Below are 26,784 nucleotides of genomic sequence, written 5' to 3'. Positions count from 1 at the left end.
GACGTAGTAGCAGGTTCAGAAAAGGTCACCTTCAATCCTTTCTACTTATTATTAATATTCCCATCACCATGCAGACATACCATTACTTTCTCAAACCTGGGATATGTTAATTTTCATCAGCCCCTGACAAAATGAGCAAACTTCCCCTTGTTCCAACATTAAAAATACAAAACACTGTGGTCGCTGAAAACTGAAATTACAAGGTTTGTGTTTTGCAGCACGGAACTCCGCCTCTCCTGATTGCAGCCGGCTGTGGCAACATTCAGATCATTGGGGTGCTGATGAGAAAAGGTGCAGACATCCAGGCCCATGACAAGGTAAAGTTCGGCCTAATCAGTGCAAGTTTGATAGACAGGCAAATCTTCAGACGTGCTGTATTAAAACATTAGATTGTCTATATTATAATGTATGATGTGTTGCACAAATTTGAACACTTACATTTAGCTGACATGCTGTAGCAAATTGCACTTCTAAAGACGGCACGCTGGAACATCCAACCTCAAAACTGTTTGACAGAAGTGTGCTGTGAGATGTGTTCATCGTTTGCTGCAGACACAATCCCCGAGTGCTTGATTGTTTCTATGCTCAAGGTCAGGAATAAAGCCTAAAATGTTCTTCCTTCTGGGTCCTTCAGAGTGGTGCCAATGCTATCTACTACGCAGCGAGACACGGCCATGTTGAGACCCTGAAATTCCTGCATGAAAAGAAATGTCCTCTGGATGTCCAAGATAAGGTGAATGAAGTGCCTCTTTTTCTTCTCTGTCTGTGTTACACTAATACATACACACACACACACGCAGAGAAACACACTTCACTACAGTTTATCTGCTATCTGCTCACACACTCCTACCTCATCAAAACCCCTGGGAGGGTTCGCTTTAATTCTCCAAAATGTCCAGAAACACACACAAATAAACACACATTCACACATCACACACACACGCATCACACGCACACACACACACCTGGGGAGAAAACCAGTTACTCTAGCAATTGGCTTATTTCCAGTTGCTATAGAAACAGGTCTTGCTGCAAACGTTTGGTGTGTGTGTGTGTGTGTGTGTGTGTGTGTGTGTTTGCTTGGTTTTGATGCTGGTGTAGTCTCCACCACCCAGCTTTGCTTGAATAGATGAAACCCCAAAAGCATTTTCAGCATCTTCAGCATCTTCAATTACTTTAGCCACTGGTGGCATCCTCTTCTGTCCTGCTCCATCAGACCAGAGCTAATCTGCACACCTGACACTTTCCCATTTAATGATCCACGGGCAGGAACTAATAAAGTTTGATCCTACTTTATTAGAATATGACCCTGAACTCACAAGCTGAGGTCTCTGTGTGTAACCACGCTAATTGTCTTAGGAGAACGGGGACGCCCTTTCAACAGCTTTTCAGCAAGACCTGCGGTTCCTCTCTGCTGTGTTTCTATTCAATCCCCCTAATTAAATAGACCTGTAAAGTTATTTTCTCCAACACAAATCCATTAGATGCTATTTTGAGCGGTTCCCTTTCACACCTACAAGCAGTGTCTTGGGTGTCGTTTCACATAAGCAGCTTCTTTGCTAACAAGCTTCTGCTCAGACTGGCAGCCATAATGTTTGAGCTCACGGATCGATTTACATGAGTCTGATGTCTGCGTGTCCTGGACTGTAAAACCTAAATGTGATGTTGAGTGACTCAGAGGAAATGGCATGACTAACAGGAAAAGGCGTCCACTGTAGTTAATTTATATTTTAAAGTACTCTTGTCTTTATAATCTGTTCATGTAATAGCACTTTTTGTTTCAGTACTATTGTTAAAACAGTTGTTTTTTCCCTGGTGACATTTTGTTGACATTTTCCAAATTTTCTGTCCTTTTCCCTACAGTCTGGGGAGACTGCTCTTCACGTGGCTGCCCGCTATGGAAACGTGGATGTGGTGAGCTACCTGTGCAGCATCCGGGCCAACCCAGACCTAGCTGACAGGGTGAGCACGTGCACACATTCACAAGCAGCCAAAATTGACTTGTGGATTTTCTTCAACCACAGGATTTATGTTTCACTCTTTGCATTTTATGTTTCCATCACCAGGAGCAGGAGACCCCGCTGCATTGCGCTGCCTGGCACGGATACTCCGCAGTCTCCCGAGCACTCTGCCAAGCAGGCTGCCATGTGGACGCGAAGAACCGCGAGGGCGAGAGTCCTCTGCTGACAGCATCTGCTCGGGGTTTCGTGGACATTGTAGAGTGCTTGGTGGAGCACAGGGCCAATCTAGAAGCGACTGACAAGGTGATAAGCTTTTAACACTCAATATCATAGAATTAATCTGAAAACCCATATTAATCATAGTGCCAGTTAGAGAGGTTATTTTTATAACCCTGTCTGTTAGCCTCCCCTCTGGCTACTCCATCTTCCTTTTCATTTCTTCTTCTTCTTCTTCTTGCTTTTTTTGCCCATCTCCAGCTCCTTATTTTTCTTTGTCATCTGCTTCTTCTTAATATTATTGCTCTTAATCTCATACTCCATCATCTTCTTTGTTTTTTTCTTCTTCATCTTCTTCTTTACTTTGTATTTCGATCCTTCCTCCCAACTTTAATAGGTATTTAGGATGTAATGTTGAGGTTTTTAATAAACACAGTGTGTAGGTCTGTGTAACACTTTTACTTATACTGCTCTAAAATAAAAAGAGGAAAACAACACACATTCATTCCACCAAACATTTTACTCCATATTTAGGAATCAGAAAAGGTCCTTCAAGGAAAAAGGTCCTTCTCAGATCTTTCTAGGAATTCTGGAACCTTTTAATAAAGTGATTCTTTCTCAAGGTTGCTGCTTCTAAGATAAAAAAGAAGATAGATCTCTTCATTAATCCCCAGTGTTAAAAGTACTGTTTTCTTGATTGCACAGCAAAAAGCTAAAACCACAAAGACACATAACACTTACTTTGTGCCTTCAGGGCGCCCACCTAGTTGAAAGTGAAGACAGAAACAACAACTTTTTATTACCTTTAAGGGCCTCAGTCACCTGCGGGTATCGGTCTACCTGTATCTCTACTGTCATTGCACAGAAGCTTTAACTTGCCATTTGCGTGGTGTGTTTGTCCAGGACGGCCACACAGCGCTCCACCTGGCCGTACGCAGGTGTCAGGTTGAAGTGGTCCGCTGCCTCCTGAGACACCAGTGCAATGTGGACCAGCAGGATCGCCATGGCAACACACCACTGCACATCGCCTGCAAGGATGGAAACCTGCCAATCGTCATGGCGATCTGCAACGCCAAGGCAGCCCTCGACCTCCCCAACAAGGTGAGGAAAACCTTTTCTTAAAACACCCACACTTTGATGTTAGTCCAGTCTTTGGCCTCCAAACACAGGACTGATGTCAAGTTCTAATTTCTGCATTTGTAACGGATCAGTTAACAAACAACAAACAAAGTCCACTTAACTGTAATGATATCTACCCAGGTTTTAAGATATTCACCTCTGACATTCCTCTTAGCTCTGTGGTATTTGGGCATTAGCACATATCTCAACACATATAAGACCTAAACTATCTGAGTAACTTACTTTGACAAATAATTTGGGCTTCAGCAGGGATTGAGAGCAAAAAGAGTACACATGAAGATCTAGTTCCCCTTTTTTTTTTTTGTGGAAGAACTTACTCAGCCTGCACCAACCTCTGTCGTCAGCCAGATCCAAAACCTGTGAGATGAACTGAAACAGAGGCTGTGAGCCAAGCCTTTTTGCCCAACATCATTGTTGGGCCTCGCTAATGCGAGAAAATTGCTGTGGCCACATTCCAAAATCTTGTAAATGACCTTCCCTAAATAGCAGAGCCTTTTACAGCATCGCATTAACACACATGGTTGAAAAAGGACTTAGATTCAATGATTAGGTGTCCATGTACAGTACTTTTGACCTTGTAGTGCAGCCAAGTCCTCCATACTAACTATGGCTAGTCACAGAGCAACAAATGAGCAAAGAAAGCAAACATATTACAGGGATTAAAGGGATTTGCTGTAAGTGTAAATAAATGAAGGCTACGGATTATGATGCCTGGTATTCTAGTAGTAGTACTTAAACGTTAGAAGTGATTTAATCTTGACATTTTAGTCTGCAACAACAAAATAATTATTATAAACTGGTCATTTAAGACCTCTCTCATATACAGAATATACAGAATTTAGTTTATATTAGACTGAAGATCCCATCCTGCGTTGCCTCTCTGCCAGGCACGACTTCCCACACACATTTCTGCCTTCGGTGATTTCACATTCTATTTTGACACCATCCATTTTAATATATTCTGAGAGGGGATTGCTTTTCCTAGACACTGCTATCCTTCTCAGCTTTTCTGTTTTGCATACAGTGATGTGTAGCACGCAGCAGACAGCACTGCTGAGATGTTGTGATTTATTCACTCTTTTCGGGTTCTGCTGGTGTTTTCTTGAAGCTTATTTAAAAGTATCAGACATAACTGCATCTGTGCCTGGATTTGTCTTGTCCTTCACTGTCAGCTGTAGACACTGAGAAGAACATTTTAAAATAGTGGATTAGGAAATGTCTCCAGTTTTGTTCACAGTGGAGTCCAATAGGATTGTTTTTTTTTTTAAGTTGTGACAAGCGGGAATTGATTGAAATGCTGCTTTCAAGGATATTTTCCATTGCTTGTCTACTCATGTGTGGCTGACAACAACTCTACTATTTTGTTCTCTTAGCATCTCCGCTCAAGCTACAGTATGTAACTTTTTTTGGGAATATTTTAACCATAAATCTCTTCCAGATTGAGTCACTGACTCACTAAACTGCACTGGCATTGGTGCAGTGATATTTGTTTCTAAAAGGTTTTGAGCGAGGCTCTTCTGTCTAACCAGGTATTTCATGATTTCTGCTTGAACAGTCTGTTTTGCAGCATCCTTTTGTTTATTGTAAGTTGATAATGGCTAACACCTAAAGGGCTGTGCAGACAGCGGTGGAGCGTAGCAGATGGTAGAAGAGCATAGCAGAGCACGGAGAGGGAGTGCTCACATTTCAAGTCTCATCTTACTGCTAGTTTAATTTGTAGCTTTGAGAAAGAGTGTAAGGAGTGTGACACACTGCCAACTATTTTATTAGCATCTTATGTTTACTACCATTGTTTCCAGAGGGCACTGTGAACACAGTACAGCACTTTTTAAATGCTTTAATTACTAGTTTATTTTTACTGGAAAACCCTTCCACTAGTCAAACATAGGCGGTGCACTGACGGCAGGAGCAGCAAAAAGACTCCTACACCAAGTAATTCATACAACTATAGCTTTCATGTGACTAAAGGGAAAAAGGTGGTAAATATTGTCTTAGTTTTCAATCAGTTTGTTTCTCCGCAAACTTAAATTTTCTGTGTATTACTTTGAGCTTTGTTTGTTAATTCTTTTATTTTTTTTCACAAAGTTGCAAACAGAGCCTTTATTGGATATGGAACCAAAAAGAAACTTTTTTTTTTCAGTAAACATTTCATTAATTAAAAGAATTTAGTTTAATTATTTTATTTTCAGATTTAACACCTACCAGATTAGAAACTGTTAGTAGAATAATATTCCCACATGTCATTTATTATAGAGTTTAAAAACTATTTTCCTCTCTTTATCCAGCACGGCCGAACTCCCCTCCACCTGGCTGCTAACAATGGTAGCCTCGAGGTTGTCCGACACCTCTGCCTGGCCGGAGCCAACATCGATGCAGTCACCAGCGTAAGACTCCAGATATCTTTACACCCTTCTGATTACCATTTCAATAGCTTTACATATTATATTATAGTATTCAAGTATTACAGTTATAACTTATCTTAGGCAGCCCAGAAAATTTTAAACGCAATTTTGTCACCATTTCAGTAAAATCCAGTGCAGCGTCTTGGTACTTTCACTAATTACTGTATTAACTTGCTCTCAGTAGAGCTGAATGCATTAGCATGTATGGAGGATTCACTGCCTTGACAGATTGCACAGTGTGCAGCTTCAGGGATGTCGCCACAGTTCAGTGAAATAGATGAACATACATAACAGAGCTTATAGAGTATAGGAGCTGAAAACACGTTTGTTCAAATAATGACTTATTTGTATGGTGAGTTGTTAATTTTCTGCTTGAGCTGCTGAGCAATTCACTGCTCACACACGCACTTATTAAAAGTAGAAAAGCTGGTGGCAGCTTTTTTAGCTCAAATCTGCAGAAATGCGTTATGAAGCTTCCCCGATACAGAGCTAAAAGGCCTTTTCTCCTACAATCTCTGCCTCTGCCGGTGTAAAGCTTAAAAATCGTAATGTGTTTCCTCCTTTTTGTTATTGAAATTGATTTAGCCTCTTTAAACCTGATATTCACCTTCATGGTCCTCTCCCATTTATAGACTGTATTTACATGTTTGATCACTTCTTTCAAGCTCCGTATCATTCATATGCTGGCACTTAAGTGAGGCAGTGAAAATGAACTTCTGAAAGTCTGAACAAAGCTTATTTGTGTAACATGCAACTCTTAACTGTGATAGGACAGAGAGGTAGATTATTTTGCAACAACCTGATTTTCCAATTCTTTTTATAAATGTAACATGCAGCAGGTTTAAAAAAATCCAACTGTTCTAAATGCATCAACTACAAATAAATTGGGTATTAGGGACAGTTTTTCACCATAGTCGGCTTTGAATTACAGGCTTTAAAATAAAACGTTATGGTAACGTTTTAATTTTTTGAACTGCAAGTCCCTGGTTTTTTTTTTTTTTTTTGTATGTTTGAGTTAATCCTACAACCAGAGCCGTTGATCAGTCTTTATTTCTATTTTAATTTGCACCAAATCAGTCATTAACTAAAAGCTATCAGGCCGTAATTATAAAAACTACACATACAATAATGCTTAAATTACATTCAGGGCAAAACCTTTTGAATTCAGTGCATCGACTGTGCTAATTAGTGTCTGTCTCACATATGAATTTCTCTTGTGTGGTCACAATAAACACTTTGAAAAATGTAACAATTCCTGTTAAGAAAACACTTTATTGAGCAGGTGCTGCTGAGCCCGACCTGCAGAAGGTTCACACTGAGAGCTCTGTCAGCTATTACCAAAGTATTCAGTATCGAATAGAGAGCAGACGAGGTGCATGGAGTCTGAGACCAGATTCAGTCATTTTATCTGGATGTGAGTGTGTTTGACCTCAGGAGGGTGGTAGTCAATGTCAAATGATTTTTAGATGCTGCTCACAAAAAGTGTTTGTTGACTGCTATGTGCTCTCCTCTCACTGTAAAAGAGACTTGTACCATCAACCTGCTGGCTGATGGTGCTCCTGGCAATCCGGAAATCATGACTGAAGTTAACCCACATCTCAACACAAAGATTTTTTGTTGTTCTCTTAGCGTCTCTGCTCAACCTGTATAGGTTTGCATTTGTTTTCACTGTATTTCTCTAACTCTAACTTTAGGGGCTGTACTGCCAACTGTCCCACACTGACACTTTTTTCTGCATTACCTACTTGTTAATATTGCATGGGAGCTGATGTGCTATGCATGTTTAATTTACAAAGCGCATATTGAGATGTATAATTCATTGTCTAGTGGCCTGTTGTCAGTAGTTTGAAAAGGAGTAGCAGAAGGCAGCATGACACTGAACATAAGGCTCCACATCTGTAATTTCTCCATTGTAAATGGGCATTGGATCTTGGAGGATCACATTTGTGACTGAATTGTGCTGCATTTCGTTCATCATGTTCCTTTTTTCCGTTCCTCCTCTTGTTCTGCCTGATTTTTCATCAAAAAGTGCCCTTTTGGACAAGTCAGTTGAACAATCATAATTTATTATAACAAATATTTAAATCTAAAAAGGAGACACTGAAACTGATTTAATATTCATCTCCGGTTTTGTGGCAAACATAACACCAGCCGTTCATCTCTCGCTGCCAAGTATCAGTAGTAATAATCGTGACACCCTGCCATCTGTACAAGCTGAGTCCCATCTATTTGCTCACATGTTAAATCCCACTGAGTGGTCAGAATTCTGGTTCAAGCTGCACTTCATTTACATTCACATTTCTGACATTTAGCACATGCAAAACAAGTAAAAGGTCAACGTTCTTGTCCTTTTAAAATATAATGTGACCTTATTAGAGAGACCTTGTCGAGGCAAAATGACTTAAACTAAGAGAGTAAAGCTTGATTTGTTTTTTAGATAAAATAACAGTAATTAGTCTTAATTAACAAACCCAGTAGCAAAAATTGTGTTGGCGTTTCAGGCTGTCAACGCAGTTTTACCGTGTGGAGCAGCAGCTAGAGTTGGACAGTGACAGATGGCCGAGTTAGTGAAAAAGCCACAAAAGTTGTCCCGACTGTGGGGGGGTTTTTGTGTGAGTGTGTTGAGGCGAAAATGAAGAGGGTAACAAATTAGGGCACTTCTAGAGCTGGACAGAGAAGAAGAAGGAGCGTGTGTGCACTGTAAGTGTGTGCTGCACAACTCTGCAGCTGTAGTTAATTTAATCCAGAACTGCCTGAGAGACTGCAGTGCCTAAATGTGCAACTGGGCATCAAGGCACAAGTAAACCCTATTGATAATCTTTGAGGCTGATACTGAAATTGATATTAGGATTAAAAAGTGTGAGCCTCAGTGCATGCAATGCAGTGTGAGTCTGTTTCTAGCCTCATTAGAGAGAATCCATCAATCACTCGTGTAATCAATATGTCACTGTAGATGGACACCAAGATTTCATACCATTTTTTGATATATTTTTTTTCACCTTTAACCTTAAACACAGAGATGCAAAGAACCTGACTGGTGCTTGGCAGGTAGAACTTCATTACCAAAGTTGGATACTGAATTTGGATGGAAATTAGACAAATTGTTAATAACTTGTTGGACAGTTCCATGTCATTAACTGCAAATTCTAGGTACCGTAAAAATGTCACATACAGTAGTAGTGTGAACTTTGAGATTAAGATTATAAAACTGATGAAAAGCTCATTTGTCCACCATCTGTATTTGGTTCAGGAAAGAGAAAATTAAATGAGAGTACAATGGCTGATTGAATAGCACGAAAGAAAACGGAGCTTTTTAGCATCTATAATGAAATGTCAACAACGATGTGAATCAGAAACTCTGGAGTGCACATTTAAACAGCCAACGGACATGTAGAGGATCATCTGTTTGCTCAAGGTTTCTCATGCACATATTTAATATCGCTCGTTCCCCCCCCCCCCCCCCCCCCCCCCTCTCTCTTTCTCTCTCAGGATGGGAAGACCGTGGAGGATTTGGCGTCTTCCGATCGCCATGAGCACATATTTTCATTGTTGGCCAAGCTAAAAAAGGTAAAAGAGACACATACATCTCCATATTTATTAATAATACTTCATGTTACTGTAAATGAAATGAGGCTTCTTCACAACATTGCTATTTAAATGGAACACCTAAAGTCTGTATGATGCACGACCACGTATCACAAGCACTCATCACACATGGTCTATTTCACAGCAGAGGTGTGGAGAGACGGCGAGAGCGAGACATTTTTCAACAGGAATGTGTTAGATTTCAGCATGACGCTGTTTTTAGACTTTGTGGCAGCCCTTCATTAACACATCCAGGTTGAAATGCATGGGGGAAAAAAAAGATTTGGGAGTCCTTCACCTAACAAGTTCTGTTCTCGTCTACTCATTTTAGTTTACGTTTGAACTGTTGTCACCTTCTAAAACCTTTTTATTAGAGCTATTTGAGGCTTTCATTGCTTTTAGCTTCCATTTATCATCTAGAATGAAAAAAAATATGTAGAATGTATCAGTGAAACTCAAAGTCATTTTAATGGGACACATGATCACACCTGAAGTCAACAGCTTTTCCTGCCATTTTCCTTCCAGTGGTGTATAGAAAGCTCAGTCCAGTATTCCCAGTCTGACTTGCATCACATCCACCACAAGTTTTTTTTACCTAAAGCTAAATGTTACCGACGTTCTTCTAATCTCTTTTTCCAGAAAACCTGCTGAGACTCAGTTCAGAGCGTGAAAACATGAAAGCAGCAACTGTGAAAACAGTCATCGTCTGCATATGTTGGGTTAATTTAAGACACTTTGGCACGTTGATGCCAGATTTGAGAGAAGGGCTGACTTTCCAAGAACCCAGTGGAAAAAACAAAAAGAGAAAAGCCATTCTGCTCCTCTTCAATTTTAAGAGAGAGTTCAACCGAAATTTAGTTTTCTTTGAAAGTATTGTGCTCCGCTCAGATGTGAATCACGCTTATTGAAATTAAAAACTTTATTTGTTGAATGCGTTAACATAACCCAGGTGGGAGTATGGAGGGTTTTCACAGCCCACACAACCACTCACAGTATTTGTGAGGCCACTTCTGGTGGGTGAGTCATCTCTAGCATGGTTAAAAAAAATAAATGTCTTACATGTTATCAAATGTTATCTATTGAAAATCACAGCATCGTACAGAGAAGGCAGCCATCTTTGGAAATGGGTTTTGTTTTAATATATTTGAATCTAGTGAGGGTGAGAGACAGTTTATTACATTAAATGGGTTGAAGCCAAAGAGCCACTTCAACCAATTGAAACTTCATTTTTCAAATATTTTGTTTTTTGACATTTTTTGGTTTACTGACAGTGTGTCAGTCTGAATCACAGATATGTGCTTGATACTCTCGATGTTAAACTCTGATCATACTACATCTCCAGACATACAGTCTGTATAACTTTATTTAATTAGTAATTAGTTTATCTCCAGTGCTGTGCTTTTTAAACCCTGGGATGTATGTCAATACCAAAGATGTGCTGCAGGAGCTTATCACCGCTTAAAGACCAGCTACTTGACTAAAGCTGCACATAAGCCAAAAAAAGTTTCCTCCCATTTGCGTTTTGTGCCAGTGTGGTCTGTGCACACCATCTTGCTATTTAGACTGTACACTGAGAAGATGTCACAAAGATGGAGTAAAACCGGACGACGTTTGTAGTTGGAAGTGCCCTGTCAACTGTTTTACAAGTGCCACTTTTGTCATTATACTCAATGGAAAAAATGCTTTTTGGGCCTCAGGGGATTTGGTCCAGGCTGAGATATCTCAAAAATTATTGTTGCGAATGTTTAGATTTTTATATAAAGTGTTTTGATGGACAGTTGAGTGAGCTGTGGGTTAGTTCAGGCTGCCAAGTGTTTACTCTGCTTTTGTGAGGTCAGGAAAGCAGAACATGGTGATGTGACAGCAAGGTAGGTTAGGACTAAAGAGTTTTGTCATGGCCCACCATGGAGCATGATTCCCGAGCATCCAGAGGGAATGCTCACCCATTTTTGCTCATTTTATTGTGTATTGATAAATTCCCAGAGGATAAAAAATTATTTATTTGCGGAAAAAACACGTTTGTCCACTTTGATTTTTGACCAACTATCTGCTGAAATGACAACATTCCCATCAGCCTTAGCTGCAATTTGTATCTATATTAGTTCTAATTTGCAAATTTTAACATGTTAACTTGCTAAACTACGATGGTAAACGTTACACCGGCTAAACATAAGCATCTTTATATTGTTGTTGTGCTGCAGCCTCACAGAGCTGCTAACATTGCTGTACACTAAGCCTTGTTTTGTGGTAATTACCTTAAACGTGGTACATCTTGTCAATGCCACATTTTTCTTTTCTGCAGAAGGCTGATTTTGAACTAGCACTGTTACACCATGTAATTAAGACATCAGCAGCTACACCTGTGCAATCACTTTAGGAGATTGAGACAATTTTAGAGTTTCGTGTGGGTGTGTGTTTGTTTAGCAGTACGGCTCTTAAAAGTTCTAAGTTTGACTTAGAATGTTTAGTTTACATGTATTTTGTGTTATCTCCACCCTCATCAGCCAATCTGCAATAACATCAATGTTAGGAATATTATTGATTTTGGCTTTGCTTGGTCTTATGAAGATACTGCCAGAGTCTAAACAGCCATCTACATTCTTCCCTTGGGGACTAGAAATCTGTTCATGATGGAAAACTGAAACTTTGTCGAGTGTTTGCACACAGCTGGTGTGTTCAATGTTGTTTGCTTGCCAAACATGGAATAAGAAGTTTTATAAAAGCTCTTTGGAATTTTTCTCAAAAAGGTCATAATTGTGTTGGGGAAAAAATCCAATAAAAGTTCTAGAAAAACCAAATGATAACCTGTGGGAATCTATGCCATACAGTGGATAGCTGAGATGTCTCTCGGTTTTACCTGAACAGTATCCTCATGTTCCTCTGTGGTTTGTTTTTGGTCCAGGACAATCACAAACTGAGCTACATCCAGCAGCTGCGGCCTACTCCAACCGTCCAGCCCAGGATAAAGCTGAAGCTGTTCGGACACTCGGGAGCTGGAAAGAGCACCCTGCTGGAGTCTCTAAAATGTGGGATCCTGCGCAGCTTCTTCAGGAGGAGGAGGACACGCCTGACCAACACGGCCCGCCACCCCAACTCGCCCATCAACTCCAAACCGGCAGGTAGGTAACAGACAGACCTCGAGCTCATCTGCCAAGGACCAGAATTATTTATTCTACCTAAACAGCCCCAGACCATAATCAGTTTGCCAGTCACGTTAATGCATCGCAGCAGAATTAATTTAATGCCTGCTCCCTTTCATTCATCATTCATCAAGTTTATGCAGCAGCTTTGAAGTGTGAAAACCTGGCTTATCACAACCAGCTTCTTACCTTCGCAGGTTTGCCGACCAGTGGTGTTTTTAACATTTATCTCATGAAGATCAGTGATTTAAAAAGATTATAGATGAGGCTGGTTGGTGAGCCAGATGAAATTAACTGGAATGATCCCTTAAGCACTACTCGAGTAAGCAGAGGAAAGCAACAAGACTTAATCACCAAATACAAATTTCACCAGCATCCAACTCTAAAAATGTTTAAGGAGCATGAAAGAGTTTATTTTCTCCTCAGCAGAGTTTACATTCAGCTAATGGAGCTGCCACTGCATGAATGATGGATGGTGTGTGTGTGTGTGTGTGTGTGTGTGTGTGTGTGTGTGTGTGTGTGTGTGTGTGTGTGTGTGTGTGTGCGTGTGCGTGTGCGTGTGCGTGTGTGTGTGTGAGAAACATTGCAGGGAAATAAGGCAGCAGCTGAGCCAGTTCGGTATGAATTTGATCTCCTCTCATGGTATATAAAAAGAAAATTAAAGTCTCGTAATTATGGGGAAAGTATCACATAATTACAAGAGCATGGTGTCATAATGAGTCAGAATTCCATAATTACATAAAAATGTTCTTCTAATTATGGGATAGTAGGACATAATTATAAGATATGGTCTTTGTTGTTATTGATGTTGTTGTTGAAATCACTCAGAGAGTGGGTCTAAGGATATAATCCAAACCAGATAATATGTAAATGCTATTACAGTGATGAATGTGTAAGGTAATCTAACAGTCAGACATTTTACAATGACAAAGGTACCAATAAAATCAAGGGGTTTGATCAGGAGGGGACAGAAAGCATTTCACAGACAACACACATTATCAACAGGAAATCACCAGGTAGCAGCTGCTTCGACGGGGTTCAAAACATTTCATCTACAGCATATCAGCAGAAGATAACAAGGACATTATCAAAGGTCTAACAGTCTCTTCCAGGTGACCCCGCTGAGGGTGATCAGGCCTCAGCTTGCGTTCACATTTGCAGGATTTTTACAGTTAGCTGTGCAGTATTTCCAGCTTAGTGGACCCTACTGTACTGTATGTGTAGCATTTTGGAATGCTGATGTAAAAGGGTTGAAAGCGAAAATTTATGCTATGATACATTTAAAAGATGTTATAATCACAAAAATTCAAAAAACACTAGCACCTGAGGGTAAAACTCAGTTGCTTCTTATGCCTGTTTTGTCTGCTAACCATGGATTAGTGAAGAGGCCTACAGGGCACAGGCCATGGGGCCCCTGGGCCAGAATCTCTGTATAAAGTGACAGTGAAGGTTTCTTTAACAAAACGGAGAGAAAAATGATGAAAAAGCACAAGAATTGCCAAAAGAAATACTCTCAAATAAGATCTCATGGGCTTGAGAGGCATACGATGCAGTGAAACTGTTCTGTTGTTCTTGGTGTTTACAACAACTTTTTTTGTGAGTCCTGCACTCAGTGACAGGTCTGTGGTAAGACTTCCAGATGTGTTCAGCGTAGTGTGAAAAAACAGACCCTCGGACATTTTGTCTTCAGTCTCGCTGTGTTTGCACTTCTACACACACAAACATTGTGTGTCTTTTAAGCGCTGTATTTTGCAGTACACTGAGCAATTACCCCCCCAGACAGACGTGATTCTGGCTCAGATAATGGTCAGTTACGTGAGCCCTATAGAGTTACCGATCCCATCCTCTATACTATCTGGGAATCTGTAGCCTCTGTCAGAGCTGACTGGTAGTTGAAAGAGTTTCTTTTTCTTTTCTTTTTTTTTTGCTTTCAGTTCGAGCTGGATTCAGTAACACTCTTTATTGACTGTGTTTTGTATCTGCTGCAGCACATGACATGAGTCTTGAAAACACCAACAGGCATCAGGGCTGAGAGGGAACAAGAGGGGACAAGTTGTGCAATGATTGTTAGATTTCTGTTCAAGCAAACACTCGATTTTGTTTAAATACTTGTAACTTTACGATGCTGTCGGCCCCAAAATTCAGTGTGTTGCCGGCTGCAGAAGTAGTCAATGCCTTGTACAATGATTTCTGTTTATACTCTAGTTATTTTAGAGAAACTGATCGTCTGCATTTTTAGTCATTTGTAAAACAGCACAAAGAAGCTTGGAGAGAGAGAATCCTCCTTTCTTGTAAGACAGTTTGTCTGTGTTGACACAGAGATATGAGCAGCTTTTAATCCCTGAAGTCCACAACTATAACAGCTGTCTGACCTAAACTCAAGAAACCAATCATTTTCTTACACACTATAACAATTTTCTCTGTTTTTTTCTTGCTTATCCAGACAGATGTCTCGAAACAACAAGTGACTTGTGTCTAACCTTTTTAGTTAGGAGTGTTCCGAGAAAAGGAAAAGCATAGTTTTGAAGTCACAAGACTGCATTGGAGTACATGTGCACATGTGATCACAGTTAAAACAACAAACAGCTGAATATCTGTAGAAAAAATCTCTTACACACATTTTCCCTCTGCTTGGCTTTACAGCTGTTTTCTACGGGTTTTAGTTCTGTTTCTGTCTCTGTGATTGTTCAAGATTGAGAACATTTGCAAGCACAAAACAGAACATTTTGCAAGAGGATTTCAACATCAGATCCCCAGCGACACCTCTTGTTTGGAAACCTCTTAACTCTGCATAGTGATTGGGTACAAAAATATGTTCTAAAGCAAATTTTGTAAATTAATGCAAATCATGTGATATGATGTTTACGGTGCTGATCGTGTCAGTAACGAGGCAGTGCGGCCCCGAACAAAAACAAAAGTGCTCCAAAAACTCTTCTTTTTGTTGTGGTTCAAGACCAAAGAAAACTGTAGGTGTGGTCCTGCAGGGTGGAAATCCTAATTTAATGTTACACTGGATTTATTTGCAATGCAACAGCGCCCCCATGTGTTAGCAAGCGGGTAATTACTGGAGAGAAAAAGCTTGGTTTGTTTTTTGACCAGTACTGGATTAATGTTGAGCATTCAATAATAAAGTGTTAACCAAGACACATGTTGCACAGGAGCAACTTAGATTAGCCAAATATTAGTGAAAATATTAGTGAATTAGTATTCACGGCTCTTAACATTTCCCACATTTTCATTCATTATTTTCCTCAAAATTCTACAACCAATACCCCATAACGACCCCATAATCTTTAATAATAATAATGGCGTTATTTATTAAGCAGTTATCAAACAAAGTGCTGTACATTGAAAATACATGAAATGATATAGATAGAATATGCTACTTATACAAAAACTAGGATCTCACATCTCACAGACTTAAAGGAGGACACAGAGTCAGACAGCCTGTTTTCCTCAGGCAGGTGAAGGTTTTGGAACCATGATTGAAAACGTTTATCCCCCTTGGTTTTTAACCGGGAAGTTGGAAAAGACAATGCACTGTCTGATGATCTTGAGTTTCGTAATGGCACGTGAGGAATTTAAAGATCAACGATAAACCATGCAGTGCTTCATAAGTAATCGATAAAATCTTAAAATCTATCCTAATATGAACAGGGAGCCAAATTTAGAGATGCAGGACAAGGAGTAATGTGGAAGAACTTCCCGGTTCTAGTCAGGAGCCGAGCTGCTGAGTTCTGAACAATTTGTAGTCGTTTCAAGTCTTTTTGGTGATGTGAGGAAAATAGGCTATTGCAATAATTGAGATGAGAGGAGATAAAAGGATGAATAGTTTCATCATCATTAAAATTTAACATAGGTCTGATTTTTGCAATGTTTCTAAGATGATAAAAGCATGATTGAACTAGTTTAGTGATGTGATGCTCAAAAATTAAGTTGCACTCAAATAAAATGCCAAGATTTTTTGGCAACTGGCAGAAGAGAAGAGGGGATGCTACACAATGGTAAACATCACCCTGTTCCACATTTTTCGACATGTGTTGTTCCCATTAAATTCCAAATGAGCTCATATTTTCCATGAAGTGGTTTATTTTGAATGTTTATTTTCTATTGTGACTAAAAAATGATTTGCTGTAGACATAAAACTAAGACTCCCTCTTTCTCTCTCTCTCGACTTTTAGTGTCTGTGAGCATTTCCAACCTGTACCCAGGCTGTGAGAATGTGAGTGTGCGCAGCCGCAGCATGATGTTCGAGCCCAGCCTCACCAAAGGCGTCCTGGAGGTCTTCTCCCCCGTCCACAACGCTCTGTCCGCCGCTGACGAACAGGCCACAAAGGCCATCGACATCCAGCACGCCAACATCCACGGTGAAAATCAAACGCGCAGTCCTTTTTTTATTTCTGGCTTTTAAAGCGGTGAACAATCGCGGTTAACTTCTGTCCCTCTCTGCAGGTGTGGGGGATTTCAATGTGTGGGAGTTTTCCGGGAACCCGGTCTACTACTGCTCCTACGACTACTTTGCAGCCAATGACAACACAGCAATTCATGTGGTCCTGTTCAGCCTGGAGGAGCCGTACGAGACCCAGCTGGGCCACATCACCTATTGGCTGAACCTGCTGAAAGCCCTCACCCTGCCACAGGAAAACATAAGTGAGAGGAGTTCACTCTCAGTCACATTTAGTATAAGATTATATTTATACTGAAACAAACATGTTTTAGCTGTTTGGAATTTCTAAAAAAAAAAAAAAAAGAGCACAGACAAGACAGACAGATAATCGGGCATGGAATTATGAAAGTCTTATTTCACTGCATATTTTTAAAGTTTCAGACAGTTTGTATTATTTTGCATTGTTACTCGTCACTTCATTTTGCCAAGAAAATTATTGCTGATTATTGTCAGCATTGTGCAGCTAAATAATTTTAAAGTTTGACTGTCGTAATCTTTGTAAATCTGGCATCACAAGACCGGATCATTTTATTTCGCTAACTAATCTCTAGAATCTCATTGACTAAGTTATCGCATTGGCACATGTAGAGTCACGGTTGTGTTTTTATGAATCCGTTTTTTCTTTGGTGTGATTCTGAAGTTTTAAACTTGCATGTTCTAATTACTGCATGTGTGTGGGGGTTTGCCCGCCTTTCTCCAGCTTTTGGAGGTCGAATCCAGCAGCCTCTTGTGGTCGTCCTGGTGGCGACGCACGCTGACCTCGCTGACGTGCCCAGAGCCTTCTCTGGGGAGTTCAGCTATGACAAGGAGAAAGCACTGCTCAAAGAAGTCAAAAACAGGTTGGGACTTAAACAAACAAAACACATATTTGATAAGGAGACGATTGTGATGTTCTTACTGTTTTGAGTGGTTTTAGTCTTCGGGTGGCACCTCTTTCGTTACAAAGGCAAACTGAGAAAACTAAATAAATCTACCAATGAGCCTCAAAAATCCTGCCATCAACAGGATGAAACAGGAGGAAAATAAAGAGCTTTTTCCCTGGGAATTAATAGTACGATATAAAACCTGTTTGATTATACAAATGACGGCTCTTCATATATTGTTTATCTCTGTACTCCTCCTGTGGGTTTGTTGTCAGGTTTGGGAATGACCTGCAGATCAGTGACAGGCTGTTTGTGATGGACGCTGGAGCGTCAAACTCCAAAGATGTGAAGCTACTGAGGAATCACCTGCAAGAACTTCGCACCAGCATCATCTCTGTGAGCTTTGCAACACATTTATCCTGGCACCTGTTTGTCTCCTTTTGTATTTCACACTGTGACGTATGTGTATTTAAACTACATTCTTTTGCTTCCTTCAAGTCAAAATAACTAAAATGGCCATGTTAGGGTGGATCACTTTCAAACTTTCGTACATATATGCAGACTTAAACATCACTCAACATATAGTATTCTTGCCATTTTGAGCAACAGTCAGATAAACTACACAAATGATGACCTTTGGTGATTTCATTGTGGCTGCAGAGGTGCATTCCAATGACGTTGCTGTCAGAGCGCTTGCTGACCACCCTGCCAAGTTGGAGGAAGATGAGCGGACCGAACCAGCTGACATCGTGGCAGCAGTTTGTCACCGACGTCCAGGAGCACATCAACCCTCTGGTCAGCCAGGACCACCTCCGCACGCTGGCTCAGCAGCTTCACAGCATGGGGGAGGTAACACAGGCTGTTTTCCGCCATTCGTGTCAGAGGTTTTAAAACCAGTCCAGATGATGATTAGACTGTGAATGTTTACGGTAATGTTTGTCTTTTTGGTGAAGCTAAGATTCATGCTAATTGTGAAGTTAAGTCAAAGCTGCAGTAGCAGCTTTGTATCACCAGGGTGCACCATTGTTCATGGATGAATAAAAGTAAACCTGTGTTTTCTTCTGTAAACTCTTACTGTAGCAGGAACATAATGTGCCCTGTGCCCTTTTTTAAATGTTATTTTACTAAATGTATCTTTCTCCTCACATTACTTATTTCTTTTCATATTTCTTCATTATCACCTTTCCTCCTTCATTTCCTCGTCCCCTTTCACAGATCAACATCATGCAGAGTGAGACTGTGCAGGACGTTGTATTGCTTGAGCCTCGTTGGCTCTGCAGCAACATCATCAGCAGGCTGCTCTCTGTGGAGACGCCAAAGGCCATCCACCACTACAGGGGCCGCTACAGACTCGAGGAGGTGCAGGCTCTAGCTCCTGAAAGCGACGTCGACGAACTGCTGCAGATCCTGGACGCCATGGACATCTGCGCCCGAGACGCCACCAACCCCTCCATGGTGGATATTCCCGCCCTCATCAAGACAAATGGCCTCCACCACTCCTGGACGGAAGAGGAGGAGTCGCTGATCTACGGGGGAGTAAGACTCGTCCCTGCTGAGCACCTCACCCCCTTCCCCTGTGGTCTGTTTTACAAACTGCAGGTGAATCTCTGTCGCTGGAGCCACCAACAGAAGCCTGAAGAGGAGGGAGGGGATGACATTGACGGCGATATTCACCTGTGGACCAACGGAGCCAAGGTGAGCCAGGCGGGTGTGGAGGCGATGATCCTGCTGGTCAACCACGGCCAGGGCATAGAGATTCAGGTGCGCGGGCAGGACTCAGAGCGTGCCAAGTGCTACACCCTGCTTGACACCATCTGTAGTATAACAGAGAATCTGCTGGCCTCCACCCTCCCTGGACTCCTCACAGCCAAATACTACCTGAGTCCTCAGCAGCTGCGGGAACACCACGCCCCCATCATGATCTACCAACCCAAAGATTTCTTCCGGGCCCAAGTGCAACGGGAAACCTCTCTCACAAACACCATGGGCGGTTACCGGGAAAGCTTCAGCAGCATTCTGGCTTTCGGCTGCGCTGAAGTTTACCAGCAGGGGATTCTGGGAACAGACATCCACATATCAGACGTCACCCTGTTGGCTCGCAGGAAACTCTGCCGCATGCTGGACCCTCCTGACGCTCTGGGAAAAGACTGGTGCCTGCTGGCCATGAACCTCGGCCTCACAGACTTGGTGGCCAAACAGAGCAACGGGACTCCAAATGGCACAACTGAGCTGGACTCAGACACAGAGTCCCAGCAGGCCATGCTGCAGCCCAGCCCAACAGCAGCACTGCTGCAGGAGTGGAGCGGGCGGGCAGACAGCACGGTGGGGGTACTGATGGCCAAGCTGAGGGAGCTCGGCCGCAGAGACGCTGCGGACTTCCTTCTTAGAGCTTCTCCTGTTTTCAGGGTCAACATGGAGGCACTTGGTGGGGCCGCCAACAGCTACCCTCCCCACTGCAACGGAGGAACATCATACAACTCTATCAGCTCTGTCATATCGCGCTAAACTAAACAGGGTCTGCTTAGGGTCAGATCACTGGTGTTATCGGATTTCCCTAAAACAGGACCATCACGGACGTGTATGTGAAAGAAAATGAAGTGCAATCGTTCCCAGACTCCAGCTGCTCGCGCTTTAATCACGCCAATAAGTTGCTGTATGGACCAGATGTTGCTTGTGCTCACCACACCTGTACAACTGAACTCCTTCCATGATGAATGTTGTGATAGAACTGAACCTGAGCTCCAAAGAAGGAACCCTGTGCTTTTTCCTGTTCTTAACCTTGTGCTGCTTAAAATCCTCCTTTCTCTCCTGCACACTCTGGTCTCTCTCCTCTTACAGCTAACAAAGTCCAGAAAAGCTTGATTTTATAATGTCTTCATAAAGGAATGGATGTGATTGGACCTTTTGACATATCCACACTGGTTAAAGATGTTGACCTACTAATTTACTAGTGCACATGTATGAGGCTGTTGTCCTTATTCCATCCATCACAGTTACATACGTATAATATCTCCCTCTTTGCTTATGTTTTACTGATGTGACATTTGGCCTTTTCACCCTAGTGTTTAATAAGTGAAGAGCATTTTTTTCAGAGTGCCTTTGTGGCCTTCTACCTCCCTAAAGAGCACAAATAGTCTTGTTGTTATATAAACAATAGTTTGTTCCAAACATTTGCTGTGCCTTGTTGACACTAATATTAAAATGGTGTCCAGTCAGGCTTCGAGAGCAGCGACGCCAGCATTGAAGCAGAAAAGGCCATTTTAAGTTTTAAACGAGAAAAAGGTTTTCGAAGAATAAAATATGAGGAATAAAAGCTCTGCTCGTTTTGAAATTTGAATATTAATAGCAAACAACATTATCATGTGGCTTAAATCAGATGATTAGATTTCTGTCTGTTTAATGTTTGGGAGTCGGTGAAACGGGAAACTGTTTCATCCGTGTTTAATTGGTGTAACTGCTTTTATCTAGCAACAACCAATGTTTTACAGGTCCGTTGCTTCTTTCGAGGAAACTTTCAAGCTTTTTTAAGGAAACAAGTATTTAGCATGTTGTTCCATTTAAACCCAAGTGAATTCTTCTTACTCTGCCTCATTCTTCATTTAGTCGAGTTGTTTGTTCACATTTTGCTTGTTTTTCTCTTTCTGTCCTCTAAAATAAAAGTCTTAAAGCTGTGCTATCATTCAGAAATAACTGCACATGTACCAACGGATCAGTCTCCAGTTTCCTTGGTGTTTGTGCCAAATAGTGTGGTTCTGTTTATTTTGGGAAGGCAAGTGGGGATTTACAGACCTGTAACATACAGCAATACTATCAATTTATATTCGTTCATAAGTGTGTTGTTGTAGCTTTCTAATAATCGTGAGGGAGTTTTCCTGGGAAAGACGGTGTGAAAACAAATTCAGTGCAGTTTACGTCTCAGACTTTTCCCGATCTTTTTGGTGTTTTTCAGCCCCTGGCTTTGTCTGTTTACAGTTTTTAGTCTCTTCCCTTGTTGCTTTTTTTGCATTAGAGATGCAAACTTTTTTAATATTACCAGCACATGTGCAGGTACAGTAATAATTTTGTCCTAATGTCTCATTCTTACGTAACTTGATGTGCAAAGGTGTGGAAACATATCAGACTACCATCAGTAGCTAGTTAAAAAAACCTGTTGCTATCTGTTACTTTGAGATTTGTCTCTGTCCAAAGCGCTGTGCTCAGTAGTACTAGAGTAGAGAACAAGTATTTCATTCTAGGGCGTGACCTTTAGAGTCGACTTTCTCGGCCTTGACTGCAGTATTGAGGCCATTCTTTGAATTCAGTTTCTAAAGTCTTTGTTGGAAGAATAACTCACGGTGGGAAATGTTTTAATTAATCACATGTTCACCTGATCTCTCCTGCTTAAGCTGGCAGCTTATTGGAAGTGCACTGATTGAATGTTATTGTCACTGATTAGCACCAAAAGACATTTTTTCCCAATGAATATTGTTTCCAGGAACCTCAATCAAAATGTATCATTAAAGTCTAGGGAATTATTGGCAAGCTGTGGGACCTGTGAAAGTGTTTTTTACAATTTACACAAAGGGACCTTTTTAGCATTTGGTGCAGAAAAATTACGTTTTTTCCTAAAGTACGGTGTCTCACTGAACCCTGTTGATGATTCAAGCGCTGACTTAATTGCTTTACTGGCGACACTCCGCACTGATGCTGCCGAGCTTCGCAGTTTCAGCTGAGAGCTGATGTTTTGCTCTCGTGCATTGAACAGAAAGTGCCGCCAGTGTGATAATAAACAACACGGGGTGAATTTTTTCATTTAGGGGATTTCACGCCGCCTCGACTGGTTTTCTGTGCTGGGAGGTCAACAATCGGGTTACTGTGCACGGTGTCAGGTTTTAGCACGGTGGCATCGACGCTGCTTCTGTCTGAGCATCTCTCAGTATCGCTGTCAGTGTTGGTCGCCTTCACATCTCCTTTCACTTTGACTTCTTATGTCACGAAGCTGCAGCCTTGCCCGGTCAGCAAAAGCAGCGGGAAGAGCGGACGCAGAGTTAGTATTGTCAGCTTAAAAAGGCCAGAGGCCAAAGAAATGTCACAGAAAAGCGTTTTCACTTTGTGTAAGCTGGAAATTCATTTCTTTCTTTTTATTTTTTTAAGCTCTTTTCAGCATCTATGTGTTGATGTTTCTCATAAAAAAAAAAAAAGAGAGAGAGAGAGACTTCGGGGATGTTTTTCTGGCCACCGTGTCACAGTGTGATGGAACAAAAAACATCTGTGCCAGTATTTCCTGTCTGCTTTACTTGCTCCAGTGTTAACTTTTGTTCAGAGTTAAAACTATTTCAAATACTCTACTTCTTCTCGCTATCTTTGTCTCAGCCTGAATTTACCAATCAACACAACCAACATGTAGCTGTGATGTAAATGCTTGACCAGTTTCCTCCTTTTCATTCCAACAATGCAAAATGAATGTACCTATCTTGTAATATTGTGATGAAGACAGACACATTTGATGAAAATGAACCATCCCAAACACTTCAGTTTATGTTTTATTGAAGCTTTTGTCAAAGTCGTGCATTGTCATTGCCTGTGGCCTGTGCCTAAAACTCACACTTGTCCATGTCAATATTTTTGCCGAGTACAATATACAAGCAAAGGTGTTTCATAGACGTCAGCCCGTTTTTTAATATATTATATTCTCGAGTTATCTCTCATTGGAGTGTTTTCTCCCTGGTTGACCTTCCTGCACTGCCGGGCGGAAACAAGTGGATTTGAACATGTTTACAGAAATAAATTTTCAGTTTGTTTCTGCTTGAGAGACACACTCGCTCTCAATTTTGAGCTAACTTTCCCTCGGAGACTCTGGTCCAATTGCCACATTGCACAAGTCTTTTTGTCGCTATTTATGTTCCATTCTTTAAGCATGTCTTGGAATGCCATGTTCTTAGTACTTCTGACACTTGATAGTGTAATACATTTTATAATAAATTCTTTACCTAACACCATTGTGTGTGTCCAGACTGTTCAGACGTACAATTACATCTTTCAAGGTTCACGCAGAGAAATACTGTGATTGTAGCTTGTGCATGAGCCTTGAAGTACCAACAAGGAGTCGCAGGATAAATGTTTAACAAAGGCAGAAAAGCAGGCAACAAAAGTATCGTGTGGCTTCTAAAGAGATGTAAAGATACAAAACAAATATTTGAGTAATACTAAAAAGAAAAATGTCTGTCCATCTATTTTCTGTACCAGGCTCACAGCTGTCAGTGGGCGAGAGGTGCGGCCCACGGTGGACAGGTCTCCAGTCTCCAAACGCAGAGAGACACAGACAAACTATTGACACTCACAGTAGATTTCACCTGACATGCATGTCTTTGGGCGGTGGGAGGAAACCGGAGGAAACTCCCACACTAGCACAGAGAGAGCATACAAACTCCTCACAGAAAGGCCACAGTCAGCCAGGATTTGAACCAGGGACCTTGTAGCTCTGAGGCAGCAGCACTAACCACTCCACCACCATGCTGCCCCCCCCCCCCAAAAAAACTGTATAACACATAAATCAGCTCTCACATGTATAGTATAGAAAATGTCTTTAGCTGTTTCAGATCTTTTCACCCTCTTTTACTTCATCATTACTGGTTATGTGTAGGGGTCTGAACACTTTCTGAAAGGCCACTGAATTCCAGGCTGTGTTATTTCCACTTCTCTGGGTTCATTGTGGAGCTTCAGCTGCAGGGAAAGCTGCGGCTCTCTCTCCACCGACACGCTCGCATCATCCGGCTGCCTGCTGAAAGCGCGTGTCTTAACTCGCCCCAACTGCAAAAAGTGTCGACTGTCTCACAAATTTACTTGTTCAGAGAGCGAGAGCTGAAGCAGAAGGAGCAACGTCTGAAGCAAACCAATATCAAAAATGTCATTGTTTGCAGAACGGCAACAACCAGATTTACAATAAATTCTTTTTTGAACATGTGATTTTAATTGATATTATGCAAGTTCCCATTTATCAGTATATAAACAATAATAACACTAGTTAAACATATATAACATAACCTTTATTTAACCATAACTCTCCACTGAACACCAAAAATGCATATGCTGTAGAAACAGAGGGGATAATAGCATGTTACGTTGTATGTGTCATTTATATATGTCTTCATAGGAGACAGTATGATTATTGACAAACACATGTTTTTGTGTCTGCATAATAGGTTTTTGCAATCATTTACACCCTCGTTAATGTGGACAAAGTGTTATTGATTTAACAGTTTATGTAACGCTCTGTGATGTGGTTTGTAGCCTTTTGGTGTCTTTGTTAGATTCAAACAAAAATAAGTCCTTTTAACAAAATGAAGATGATAACTTGAGCTCAGTGCTGAAAACCGAACTGTGTGGTTTGCACATTGAACAAAATGCAGACATTTTTAAAAACGTCCCTTAAACCGGTTCTGCCGGAAAGCACAAACGCCGCCTCAGACATGCAGCAAATACAGACAGTGTGCACAACAAACTGTTAGGGTGTGCGGTTCATGCTCCATAAACACATAAGTACTTGTGTTTACCATGAGCCGATGGACAGGTTCTTAATCTATAGACCAACAAGTTGAGTTCCATTCTCTACATGTAAAGACGTTTGTTGGCAGCTCACCAAGGCCTTTACTAGAATGATACGCTTAGTACTGTAAATACACGCAGTACTCTGACACTGTGTCACGAGGCCCTTTGACTGCCGTAAAAATAACATTTATCTTCACAACAGTTTATTAGCCCTAATGAGCCCTTTGCTTTCCTACCCCACATCGGTAAAATGCTAAATGTCAGCACATATATAGCAGGTGAAATCTTTGCAAGTCTGACCAGAAACCTGCAGGATTTCTGTGCACTAGATTTGATATGTAACAGTGGGACTAGTGCAAACTACCAACCTTATAAATAAATCTGTGAACCAGGAAGAATGGTCGTTAACATGGCCGTTAGTTAAGAACACGCGTGTTCTTACATTGGACGCTCTGAAAACTGAATAAGCAGCAGGTGCTATTCAGAATTTATAGCCAATGCATTTATTTTTAAACTGTGCGATGCATTAATTTAGAGACTTTCAGAAAGAAAATGATCAGTCTTTGAGGAACAACACAAAGCTACCAAATTAGCTTTAAAAACCCTCAGTTAAAAAAATACACTGTCTCTGTGAACTAAACCACGAGGTGCCGGAGTAGATTCTTCACCTACAGACCAAGAGTGTGAGCCTTCACTGTAATGTTGGACACTTTCTTACTGCAAATACTCGCATAATATTACATAAGGAGCCCATAAAGCCCCTTGCTGCATTTGAGTATCATTGAACGTTAAGCTCAAGCTGTGAAAACTGGCATTACATGAAAAACCTATGCAGTTCATGTTCCATAAATACTGTGTACATGGTTTACTGTGAGCTGATGCACAGACTCTCAGTCTGTAGACCAACAGGTTGAGTTTCCTTCTCCACACGTAAAGACGCTTACTGACAACACATGAAGGCCTTTACTACAATGGCAGCACAATACAATATGTCCAGACAACAAACGATCTGGATTTTTGAGATGGGAAAAACATTCATCTCATTTTTAGCTGTTGCTCTTGTTTCCCTGTGTACAGTGAGTATCACAGCTTCACTGCTTACACAGCTGCAGACATGTAGTGTTGCTGCTGTACCTTAGCAAATATCTCCCCGATCAATAATGTCAACAAACTGCTCAATTAAGACAAAACAACATGTAAGGCTGCTATTGACCGTCGTCTTTAGATAGGTCTGTTTACCTGTTCAGGTCAGCCTTTATGTCACGGCAGCTCATCAGTGTTACATGTTAGGTTCATGTAGTCGCCTGCTTTCGTTCTGCCAAAGGTTTGTTGTCATGGTCCTACTTTTTTTCTTATCAGCAAATGAAATTCCATCACTGCCAGAAATGTCCAATATTTGTGGAACCTGCATCTTCGGAGAATGTTTCTCAGTCTAATGTCCACATGATGTCAATGTGTTAGTTTAATATTTAATATCGTACTGCAGCACACTGCAAAGTCTGG

The 26,784-nt window shown here is 41.1% G+C and overlaps 1 protein-coding gene across 2 annotated transcripts in view; it reads left to right on the top strand.

Annotated features, from left to right (window-relative positions):
- The window catches only part of dapk1 (death-associated protein kinase 1), a 73,459-nt gene extending 49,732 nt beyond the window's left edge, over nt 1–23,727 (top strand). For both annotated transcript variants that reach the window (XM_067521087.1, XM_067521086.1), the window contains 14 exons: nt 219–317; nt 635–733; nt 1,864–1,962; nt 2,067–2,264; nt 3,081–3,278; nt 5,603–5,701; nt 9,209–9,286; nt 12,207–12,423; nt 16,626–16,811; nt 16,897–17,094; nt 17,592–17,730; nt 18,030–18,150; nt 18,415–18,603; nt 18,970–23,727. In XM_067521087.1, coding sequence (XP_067377188.1) covers nt 219–317; nt 635–733; nt 1,864–1,962; nt 2,067–2,264; nt 3,081–3,278; nt 5,603–5,701; nt 9,209–9,286; nt 12,207–12,423; nt 16,626–16,811; nt 16,897–17,094; nt 17,592–17,730; nt 18,030–18,150; nt 18,415–18,603; nt 18,970–20,259 — 3,210 coding nt within the window. In that variant the 3' untranslated portion in view covers nt 20,260–23,727. The remainder of the gene's footprint in view (nt 1–218; nt 318–634; nt 734–1,863; nt 1,963–2,066; nt 2,265–3,080; nt 3,279–5,602; nt 5,702–9,208; nt 9,287–12,206; nt 12,424–16,625; nt 16,812–16,896; nt 17,095–17,591; nt 17,731–18,029; nt 18,151–18,414; nt 18,604–18,969) is intronic.
- Nucleotides 23,728–26,784: the final 3,057 nt, after the last annotated feature.

This window comes from Channa argus, chromosome 11 (genome assembly GCF_033026475.1).
Source record: "Channa argus isolate prfri chromosome 11, Channa argus male v1.0, whole genome shotgun sequence".
Classification (NCBI taxonomy): Eukaryota; Metazoa; Chordata; class Actinopteri; order Anabantiformes; family Channidae; genus Channa; species Channa argus.
Note: the sequence above shows the minus strand (reverse complement) of the source record. Positions and strands in the feature narration are given on the sequence as shown.